Source organism: Oncorhynchus nerka, linkage group LG7 (assembly GCF_034236695.1).
Source record: "Oncorhynchus nerka isolate Pitt River linkage group LG7, Oner_Uvic_2.0, whole genome shotgun sequence".
NCBI lineage: Eukaryota > Metazoa > Chordata > Actinopteri > Salmoniformes > Salmonidae > Oncorhynchus > Oncorhynchus nerka.
This window is the reverse complement of record NC_088402.1, coordinates 92890651-92902564: the sequence shown is the minus strand read 5'-3', so window position 1 is coordinate 92902564 and position 11914 is coordinate 92890651. Positions and strand designations below refer to the sequence as shown.

The window sequence follows — 11914 nt, the reverse complement described above, 5'->3', positions numbered from 1 at the left end:
GGGAATTCTATGTTTCGTTGTCCCTGATTGGGAACCATACTTAGGCAGCCCCTTTCTCCTCCTTTCAGGGTGGGAAGTTGTCTTTGTTTGTGGCACATTGCCCTGTTAAACTTCACAGTGATTTTGTATTGTTGATTGTTTTTGTCGGCGTCATTTCTAATAAAAGGAATATGTACGCCCACCACGCTGCAACTTGGTCATTTCCTAACGACGGCCGTGACAAAAGTATGGAGAATAGATTCTGATATGGTATAGTATGGAGAATAGATTCTGGTATAGTATGGAGAATAGATTCTGGTATAGTATGGAGAATAGATTCTGGTATGGTATAGTATGGAGAATAGATTCTGGTATGGTATAGTATGGAGAATAGATTCTGGTATAGTATAGTATGGGGAATATATTCTGGTATAGTATGGAGAATAGATTCTGGTATAGTATGGAGAATAGATTCTGGTATGGTATAGTATGGAGAATAGATTCTGGTATAGTATGGAGAATAGATTCTGGTATGGTATAGTATGGAGAATAGATTCTGGTATAGTATAGTATGGAGAATAGATTCTGGTATAGTATGGAGAATAGATTCTGGTATAGTATGGAGAATAGATTCTGGTATAGTATGGAGAATAGATTATGATATGGTATAGTATGGAGAATAGATTCTGGTATGGTATGGAGAATAGATTCTGGTATAGTATGGAGAATAGATTCTGGTATAGTATGGAGAATAGATTCTGGTATAGTATGGAGAATAGATTCTGGTATAGTATGGAGAATAGATTCTGGTATAGTATGGAGAATATTCTGGTATAGTATGGAGAATAGATTCTGGTATGGTATGGAGAATAGATTCTGGTATGGTATAGTATGGAGAATAGATTCTGGTATAGTATAGTATGGAGAATAGATTCTGGTATAGTATGGACAATAGATTCTGGTATAGTATGGAGTATAGATTCTGGTATAGTATGGAGAATAGATTCTAATATGGTATAGTATGGAGAATAGATTCTAATATGGTATAGTATGGAGAATAGATTCTAATATGGTATAGTATGGAGAATAGATTCTAATATGGTATAGTATGGAGAATAGATTCTAATATGGTATAGTATGGAGAATAGATTCTAATATGGTATAGTATGGAGAATAGATTCTAATATGGTATAGTATGGAGAATAGATTCTGGTATGGTATAGTATGGAGAATAGATTCTAATATGGTATAGTATGGAGAATAGATTCTAATATGGTATAGTATGGAGGAAAGATTCTAATATGGTATAGTATGGAGAATAGATTCTAATATGGTATAGTATGGAGAATAGATTCTAATATGGTATAGTATGGAGAATAGATTCTGGTATAGTATGGAGAATAGATTCTGGTATAGTATGGAGAATAGATTCTGGTATAGTATGGAGAATAGATTCTGGTATAGTATGGAGAATAGATTCTAATATAGTATAGTATGGATAATAGATTCTAATATGGTATAGTATGGAGAATAGATTCTAATATGGTATAGTATGGAGAATAGATTCTAGTATAGTATGGAGAATAGATTCTAATATGGTATAGTATGGAGAATAGATTCTGGTATAGTATGGAGAATAGATTCTAATATGGTATAGTATGGAGAATAGATTCTAATATGGTATAGTATGGAGAATAGATTCTAATATGGTATAGTATGGAGAATAGATTCTAATATGGTATAGTATGGAGAATAGATTCTAATATGGTATAGTATGGAGAATAGATTCTGGTATAGTATGGAGAATAGATTCTAATATAGTATAGTATGAAGAATAGATTCTAATATGGTATAGTATGGAGAATAGATTCTAATATGGTATAGTATGGAGAATAGATTCTAATATGGTATAGTATGGAGAATAGATTCTAATATGGTATAGTATGGAGAATAGATTCTGGTATAGTATGGAGAATAGATTCTGGTATAGTATGGAGAATAGATTCTGGTATAGTATGGAGAATAGATTCTGGTATAGTATGGAGAATAGATTCTAATATGGTATAGTATGGAGAATAGATTCTAATATGGTATAGTATGGAGAATAGATTCTAATATGGTATAGTATGGAGAATAGATTCTAATATGGTATAGTATGGAGAATAGATTCTAATATGGTATAGTATGGATAATAGATTCTGGTATAGTATGGAGAATAGATTCTAATATGGTATAGTATGGAGAATAGATTCTAATATGGTATAGTATGGAGAATAGATTCTAATATGGTATAGTATGGAGAATAGATTCTAATATGGTATAGTATGGAGAATAGATTCTAATATGGTATAGTATGGAGAATAGATTCTAATATGGTATAGTATGGAGAATAGATTCTAATATAGTATAGTATGGATAATAGATTCTAATATGGTATAGTATGGAGAATAGATTCTAATATGGTATAGTATGGAGAATAGATTCTAATATGGTATAGTATGGAGAATAGATTCTAATATGGTATAGTATGGAGAATAGATTCTAATATGGTATAGTATGGAGAATAGATTCTGGTATAGTATGGAGAATAGATTCTAATATGGTATAGTATGGAGAATAGATTCTAATATGGTATAGTATGGAGAATAGATTCTAATATGGTATAGTATGGAGAATAGATTCTAATATGGTATAGTATGGAGAATAGATTCTAATATGTTATAGTATGGAGAATAGATTCTAATATGGTATAGTATGGAGAATAGATTCTGGTATAGTATGGAGAATAGATTCTAATATAGTATAGTATGAAGAATAGATTCTAATATGGTATAGTATGGAGAATAGATTCTAATATGGTATAGTATGGAGAATAGATTCTAATATGGTATAGTATGGAGAATAGATTCTAATATGGTATAGTATGGAGAATAGATTCTAATATGGTATGGTATAGTATGGAGAATAGATTCTAATATGGTATAGTATGGAGAATAGATTCTAATATGGTATAGTATGGAGAATAGATTCTAATATGGTATAGTATGGAGAATAGATTCTAATATGGTATAGTATGATTCTGAGAATAGATTCTGATATGGTATAGTATGGAGAATAGATTCTAATATGGTATAGTATGGAGAATAGATTCTGATATGGTATAGTATGGAGAATAGATTCTAATATGGTATAGTATGGAGAATAGATTCTGATATGGTATAGTATGGAGAATAGATTCTATTATGGTATAGTATGGAGAATAGATTCTAATATGGTATAGTATGGAGAATAGATTCTGGTATGGTATAGTATGGAGAATAGATTCTAATATGGTATAGTATGGAGAATAGATTCTAATATGGTATAGTATGGAGAATAGATTCTAATATGGTATAGTATGGAGAATAGATTCTGGTATAGTATGGAGAATAGATTCTAATATGGTATAGTATGGAGAATAGATTCTAATATGGTATAGTATGGAGAATAGATTCTGGTATAGTATGGAGAATAGATTCTAATAACACAAGGAAATTAAATAAAATACTTAGTAGTAAAGTAAAACACATTTACAAATGAGCTCTCAGTACCTTGAAGAGTTAGACTCTCAGTACAGTACATATTACCTTGAAGAGTTAGACAGTACAGTACAGTACATGTTACCGTGAAGAGTTAGACTCTCAGTACAGTACATATTACCTTGAAGAGTTAGACAGTACAGTACAGTACATATTACCTTGAAGAGTTAGACTCTCAGTACAGTACATATTACCTTGAAGAGTTAGACTCTCAGTACAGTACATATTACCTTGAAGAGTTAGACTCTCAGTACAGTACAGTACATATTACCTTGAAGAGTTAGACAGTACAGTACAGTACATATTACCTTGAAGAGTTAGACAGTACAGTACAGTACATATTACCGTGAAGAGTTAGACTCTCAGTACAGTACATATTACCTTGAAGAGTTAGACTCTCAGTACAGTACATATTACCTTGAAGAGTTAGACAGTACAGTACATATTACCTTGAAGAGTTAGACAGTACAGTACATATTACCTTGAAGAGTTAGACAGTACAGTACATATTACCGTGAAGAGTTAGACTCTCAGTACAGTACAGTACATGTTACCTTGAAGAGTTGGACTCTCAGTACAGTACAGTACATATTACCGTGAAGAGTTAGACTCTCAGTACAGAACAGTACATATTACCGTGAAGAGTTAGACTCTCAGTACAGTACAGTACATATTACCTTGAAGAGTTAGACAGTACAGTACAGTACATATTACCTTGAAGAGTTAGACAGTACAGTACAGTACATATTACCGTGAAGAGTTAGACAGTACAGTACAGTACATATTACCTTGAAGAGTTAGACAGTACAGTACAGTACATGTTACCTTGAAGAGTTAGACTCTCAGTACAGTACATATTACCTTGAAGAGTTAGACAGTACAGTACATATTACCTTGAAGAGTTAGACAGTACAGTACATATTACCTTGAAGAGTTAGACAGTACAGTACAGTACATATTACCGTGAAGAGTTAGACTCTCAGTACAGTACAGTACATATTACCTTGAAGAGTTAGACTCTCAGTACAGTACAGAACATATTACCTTGAAGAGTTAGACTCTCAGTACAGTACATATTACCTTGAAGAGTTAGACAGTACAGTACAGTACATATTACCATGAAGAGTTAGACTCTCAGTACAGTACAGTACATATTACCTTGAAGAGTTAGACAGTACAGTACAGTACATATTACCTTGAAGAGTTAGACTCTCAGTACAGTACATATTACCGTGAAGAGTTAGACTCTCAGTACAGTACATATTACCTTGAAGAGTTAGACTCTCAGTACAGTACATATTACCTTGAAGAGTTAGACTCTCAGTACAGTACATATTACCTTGAAGAGTTAGACTCTCAGTACAGTACAGTACATATTACCGTGAAGAGTTAGACTCTCAGTACAGTACATATTACCTTAAGAGTTAGACTCTCAGTACAGTACAGTACATATTACCATGAAGAGTTAGACAGTACAGTACAGTACATATTACCTTGAAGAGTTAGACAGTACAGTACAGTACATATTACCTTGAAGAGTTAGACAGTACAGTACAGTACATATTACCTTGAAGAGTTAGACTCTCAGTACAGTACAGTACATATTACCTTGAAGAGTTAGACTCTCAGTACAGTACAGTACATATTACCTTGAAGAGTTAGACTCTCAGTACAGTACATATTACCGTGAAGAGTTAGACAGTACAGTACAGTACATATTACCATGAAGAGTTAGACTCTCAGTACAGTACATATTACCTTGAAGAGTTAGACAGTACAGTACATATTACCGTGAAGAGTTAGACTCTCAGTACAGTACAGTACATATTACCGTGAAGAGTTAGACTCTCAGTACAGTACAGAACATATTACCGTGAAGAGTTAGACTCTCAGTACAGTACAGTACATATTACCGTGAAGAGTTAGACTCTCAGTACAGTACAGAACATATTACCTTGAAGAGTTAGACTCTCAGTACAGTACATGTTACCTTGAAGAGTTAGACTCTCAGTACAGTACATATTACCGTGAAGAGTTAGACAGTACAGTACAGTACATATTACCTTGAAGAGTTAGACTCTCAGTACAGTACATATTACCTTGAAGAGTTAGACTCTCAGTACAGTACATATTACCGTGAAGAGTTAGACAGTACAGTACAGTACATATTACCGTGAAGAGTTAGACTCTCAGTACAGTACAGTACATATTACCTTGAAGAGTTAGACAGTACAGTACAGTACATATTACCTTGAAGAGTTAGACAGTACAGTACAGTACATATTACCTTGAAGAGTTAGACAGTACAGTACAGTACATTTTACCTTGAAGAGTTAGACTCTCAGTACAGTACAGTACACGGTACCTTGAAGAGCTGGACTCCGATGCAGGCGAACATGAACTGTAGTAGAGTAGTGACGATCATGATGTTACCGATGGTCTTGATCGCTACAAACACACACTGGACCACATGCTGAATGGACAGAACACACAGTTGTTAGGCAGGTCAACAAACAAGTACACAACCACACACACACGCAACCACCCTTACCTTCAGTCCTTTGGCTCTGTTGATGGCTCGTAGAGGCCTGAGTACTCTGAGTACCCTGAGAATCTTGACCACAGAGATGGCACTCGAACTGAGAGAGAAAGAGAGAAACAGGGAGCAAGAGAGAGAGAGAGAGAGAGAGAGAGAGAACAGGGAGAGAGAACAGGGAGAGAGAGCGAGAGAGAGAGAGAACAGGGAGAGAACCAGAGAGAGAGAGAGCGAGAGAGAGAACAGGGAGAGAGAGAGAGAACAGGGAGAGAGAGCGAGAGAGAGTCACATAAGGTTATCCTCCTTAGAAGTACTGATTTCAGAACAGGTAGGAGAACTGAGTTCAGAACAGGTAGGAGAACTGATTTCAGAACAGGTAGGAGAACTGATTTCAGAACAGGTAGGAGAACTGATTTCAGAACAGGTAGGAGAACTGAGTTCAGAACAGGTAGGAGAACTGAGTTCAGAACAGGTAGGAGAACTGATTTCAGAACAGGTAGGAGAACTGAGTTCAGAACAGGTAGGAGAACTGAGTTCAGAACAGGTAGGAGAACTGATTTCAGAACAGGTAGGAGAACTGAGTTCAGAACAGGTAGGAGTACTGATTTCAGAACAGGTAGGAGTACTGATTTCAGAACAGGTAGGAGAACTGATTTCAGAACAGGAAGGAGAACTGATTTCAGAACAGGTAGGAGTACTGATTTCAGAACAGGTAGGAGAACTGAGTTCAGAACAGGAAGGAGAACTGATTTCAGAACAGGTAGGAGAACTGAGTTCAGAACAGGTAGGAGAACTGAGTTCAGAACAGGTAGGAGAACTGATTTCAGAACAGGAAGGAGAACTGATTTCAGAACAGGTAGAAGTACTGATTTCAGAACAGGTAGGAGTACTGATTTCAGAACAGGTAGGAGAACTGATTTCAGAACAGGAAGGAGAACTGATTTCAGAACAGGTAGAAGTACTGATTTCAGAACAGGTAGGAGTACTGATTTCAGAACAGGTAGGATAACTGAGTTCAGAACAGGAAGGAGAACTGATTTCAGAACAGGTAGGAGAACTGATTTCAGAACAGGTAGAAGTACTGATTTCAGAACAGGTAGGAGTACTGATTTCAGAACAGGTAGGAGAACTGAGTTCAGAACAGGTAGGAGAACTGATTTCAGAACAGGTAGGAGAACTGATGTGGTTCTTCACTCAGATAGCTGGTGTGTTCTACAGCCTTTATCAGCAGTTGAAACAATAACAAAACTGTCTCCCGTTTCAGTAAAACAGACAGTGGTATTTTTGCTAATTTATATTTAAACCCCCCCCCCCGGAAATATCACATTTACATAAGTATTTACTCAGTACTTTGTTGAATCACCTTTGGTAGCGATTACAGCCTCGAGTCTTCTTCAGTATGACGCTACCAGCTTGGTACACCTGTACATTCTGCGTATAGCCCCAGATCGAGGGAGATTATCAGTGGTCTTGTATGTCTTCCATTTCCTAATAATTGCTCCCACAGTTGATTTCTTCAAACCAAGCTGCTTACCTATTGCATATTCAGTCTTCCCAGCCTGGTGCAGATCTACAATTTTGTTTCTGGTGTCCTTTGACATGTCTTTGGTCTTGGCCATAGTGGAGTTTGGAGTGTGACTGTTTGAGGTTGTGGACAGGTGTCTTTTATACTGATAACAAGTTCAAACAGGTGCCATTAATACAGGTAAGGAGTGGAGGACAGAGGAGCCTATTAAAGAAGAAGTTACAGGTCTGTGAGAGCCAGAAATCTTGCTTGTTTGTAGGTGACCAAATACTTATTTTCCACCATAATTTGCAAATAAATTCATTAAAAATCCTACAATGTGATTTTCTGGATTTTTTCTTCTCATTTTGTCTGTCATAGTTGAAGTGTACCTATGATGAAAATTACAGGCCTCTCTCATCTTTTTAAGTGGGAGAACTTGCACAATTGGTGGCTACACTAAATACTTTTTTGCCCCACTGTAGATGTAGTATTTCAGTTTTTTTATTTGAATATATTTGCTTTGCCATTATGGGGTATTGTGTATAGATTGATGACAGAAAAAAATATATATTCATTTTAGAATAAGGCTGTAAAGTAACAAAATGTGGAAAAGGTGAAGGGGTCTGACTACTTTCTGAATGCACTGTATGTATGACCAGAACATACGGGCGTGGTAATGGTGCTCAGTGCTTATACAGTGGACATGCTAGGCTAAGGCTATGATGGCTAACGTTGTATACAGTGGACATGCTAGGCTAAGGCTATGATGCCTAACGTTGTATACAGTGGACATGCTAGGCTAAGGCTATGATGCCTAACGTTGTATACAGTGGACATGCTAGGCTAAGGCTATGATGCCTAACGTTGTATACAGTGGACATGCTAGGCTAAGGCTATGATGCCTAACGTTGTATACAGTGGACATGCTAGGCTAAGGCTATGATGCCTAACGTTGTATACAGTGGACATGCTAGGCTAAGGCTATGATGCCTAACGTTGTATACAGTGGACATGCTAGGCTAAGGCTATGATGCCTAACGTTGTATACAGTGGACATGCTAGGCTAAGGCTATGATGCCTAACGTTGTATACAGTGGACATGCTAGGCTAAGGCTATGATGCCTAACGTTGTATACAGTGGACATGCTAGGCTAAGGCTATGATGCCTAACGTTGTATACAGTGGACATGCTAGGCTAAGGCTATGATGCCTAACGTTGTATACAGTGGACATGCTAGGCTAAGGCTATGATGCCTAACGTTGTATACAGTGGACATGCTAGGCTAAGGCTATGATGCCTAACGTTGTATACAGTGGACATGCTAGGCTAAGGCTATGATGCCAAACGTTGTATACAGTGGACATGCTAGGCTAAGGCTATGATGCCTAACGTTGTATACAGTGGACATGCTAGGCTAAGGCTATGATGCCTAACGTTGTATACAGTGGACATGCTAGGCTAAGGCTATGATGCCTAACGTTGTATACAGTGGACATGCTAGGCTAAGGCTATGATGCCTAACGTTGTATACAGTGGACATGCTAGGCTAAGGCTAAGAGGCCTAAAGTTGTACAGAAGTTTAATTGAGACTCACTGTAGGAAGAAGGAGATCAGAGACACAGAGACCACCAGGAGATCCAACAGATTGAACCAGTTCCTACAGAATGAACCTTGGTGGAGGAACGCTCCATGAACCGTCATCTAGAAGAGGAGGAGGAGGAGGAAGAGGAGGTGGGGGAGGAGGAGGTGGAGGAAGATGAGGAGGAGGAGGGGAGGAGGTGGAGGAAGATGATGAGGAGGAGGGGGAGGGGGGAGGAGGAGGAAGAGTAGGAGGAGGAGGAGGGGGGAGGAGGAAGAGGAGGATGAGGAGGGGAGGAGGAGGAGGTGGGGGAGGAGGAGGAGGAGGTGGGGGAGGAGGATAAACAGGAGGAGGAGGAAGAGGAGGTGGGAGAGGAGGAGGATAAACAGGAGGAGGGTGAGGAGGAGGAGGAAGATGACGAGGAGGAGGTGGAGGGGGAGGAGGAGGTGGAGGAAGATGATGAGGAGGTGGAGGGGAGGAGGAGGAAGAGTAGGAGGAGGAGGGGGGGAGGAGGAAGAGGAGGATGAGGAGGGGAGGAGGAGGATAAACAGGAGGTGTGGGAGGAGGAGGAGGAGCAGGAGGAGGATGAGGAGGAGGATGAGGAGGAGGAGGGGGAGGAGGTGGAGGAGGAGGAGGGGAGGAGGAGGGATAAACAGGAGGTGGGGGAGCAGGAGCAGGAGGAGGATGAGGTGGAGGAGGAGGAGGAGGTGGATGAGGAGGAGGTGGAGGGGAGGAGGTGGAGGAGGAGGAGGAGGAGAGGGAGGCGGTGGAGGTGGAGGAGGATGAGGAGGAGGTGGAGGAGGTAGAGGAGGAGGTGGAGGATGAGGAGGTGGGGGAGGAAGAGGTGGAGAGGGGGGCGGAGGAGGAGGATGAGGAGGAGGAGGAGGTATTTGGGGAAGAGGAGGAAGATTAGATGGGTAGGATGAGGAGGAGGAGGTAGATGGGGAGGAGGAGGAGGAGGTTTGGAAGAGGAGAAAGATTAGGTGGGTGGGTGGAGGAGGAGGAAAAAAGAGAACAGGAGTGTTAGGACAGGGAACATAATAAAATGAGAACTTGTGGTGATGTGGTAGAGCCCTATGGCACCCTATTCCCTATATAGTGCACTACTTCATACCAGAGCCCTATGGCACCCTATTCCCTATATAGTGCACTACTTCATACCAGAGCCCTATGGCACCCTATTCCCTATATATAGTGCACTACTTTAAACCAGAGCCCTATGGCACCCTATTCCCTATATATAGTGCACTACTTTAGACCAGAGACCTATGGCACCCTATTCCCTATATAGTGCACTACTTTAGACCAGAGCCCTATGGCACCCTATTCCCTATATAGTGCACGATGGAAGGAATAGGGTGCCGTTTGGGATGGGCAGCCACTGTTTCACAGTGCTCCTACTGCGCTATGTAGCCTCATATTTCATAACAAATCTATAACACTTCATAGTGACAAACAGTCACCTTTAATGTTTCATTACCTTCAGTATAATCTCCACTGTGAATATAGAGGTGAAGGCATAGTCTGCATAGCCCAGAACCTGTAGGGTAGAGAGGACACAAAGACAGGGTATCAGATATATTTTGGAAATTCCAGGAATCAAATTAATATGATTGAACAATCTGATCATTTACTTTGGAATCAAATTGGGAAAGGGCCCACTATGATTGAACAATCTGATCTCTCTGATTTACTCTTGATTCTCTGATTGTACGCAAACAGAGTCCACTGAGTCTCTGATTGTACTGACAGTCTGGGCATCCTGATTGGAAAGACAGTCTGCCCTCTCTGATTATGCTTACAAGACAGTCTGGACGCCTGGTTCTCTGATTGTACACACCTGGAACCACTACCTGATTGTACTCAAGACAGTCTGCCTGACTCTCTGATTGGGACAGTCTGCTGATTGTACTTTACAAGACAGTCTGGAACGCGCCCACTGATTCTCTGATTGTACGTTACAAGACAGTCTGGAACGCGCCCACTGATTCTCTGATTGTACATTACAAGACAGTCTGGAACGCGCCCACTGATTCTCTGATTGTACATTACAAGACAGTCTGGAACGCGCCCACTGGTTCTCTGATTGTACGTTACAAGACAGTCTGGAACGTGCCCACTGATTCTCTGATTGTACATTACAAGACAGTCTGGAACGTGCCCACTGGTTCTCTGATTGCACTGGTTCTCTGATTGTACATTACAAGACAGTCTGGAACGCCCACTGGTTCTCTGATTGTACGTTACAAGACAGTCTGAACGCGCCCACTGGTTCTCTGATTGTACGTTACAAGACAGTCTGGAACGCCCACTGCTGATTGCACGTTACAAGACAGTCTGATGGTTCTCTGATTGTACGTTACAAGACAGTCTGGAACGCGCCCACTGGTTCTCTGATTGTACGTTACAAGACAGTCTGGAACGCGCCCACTGGTTCTCTGATTGTACGTTACAAGACAGTCTGGAACGCGCCCACTGGTTCTCTGATTGTACGTTACAAGACAGTCTGGAACGCGCCCACTGGTTCTCTGATTGTACGTTACAAGACGGTCTGGAACTGATTATCTGATTGTACTCAGCTGGCTGTATTGTTTACAAGACAGTCTGGACGCCCACTGGTTCTCTGATTGCATGATGACTGAACGTTACAAATGTGCAATCAGGTCTGCAGCTGCTCTCTCTGATTGTGGTTACAAGACAGTCTGTGGTTCTCTGATTGGTGTTACAAGACAGT

At 39.8% G+C, this 11914-nt stretch overlaps 1 protein-coding gene across 1 annotated transcript in view; it reads right to left on the bottom strand.

Moving 5' to 3' along the window:
• Window positions 1-11914, bottom strand: part of cacna1fb (calcium channel, voltage-dependent, L type, alpha 1F subunit) — a 254254-nt gene that overhangs the window by 97993 nt on the left and 144347 nt on the right. The window contains exons 22-25 of the mRNA XM_065021108.1: window positions 10661-10720; window positions 9196-9302; window positions 6109-6196; window positions 5923-6030 (exon numbers count right to left, since the gene is read on the bottom strand). Coding sequence (XP_064877180.1) covers window positions 5923-6030; window positions 6109-6196; window positions 9196-9302; window positions 10661-10720 — 363 coding nt within the window. The remainder of the gene's footprint in view (window positions 1-5922; window positions 6031-6108; window positions 6197-9195; window positions 9303-10660; window positions 10721-11914) is intronic.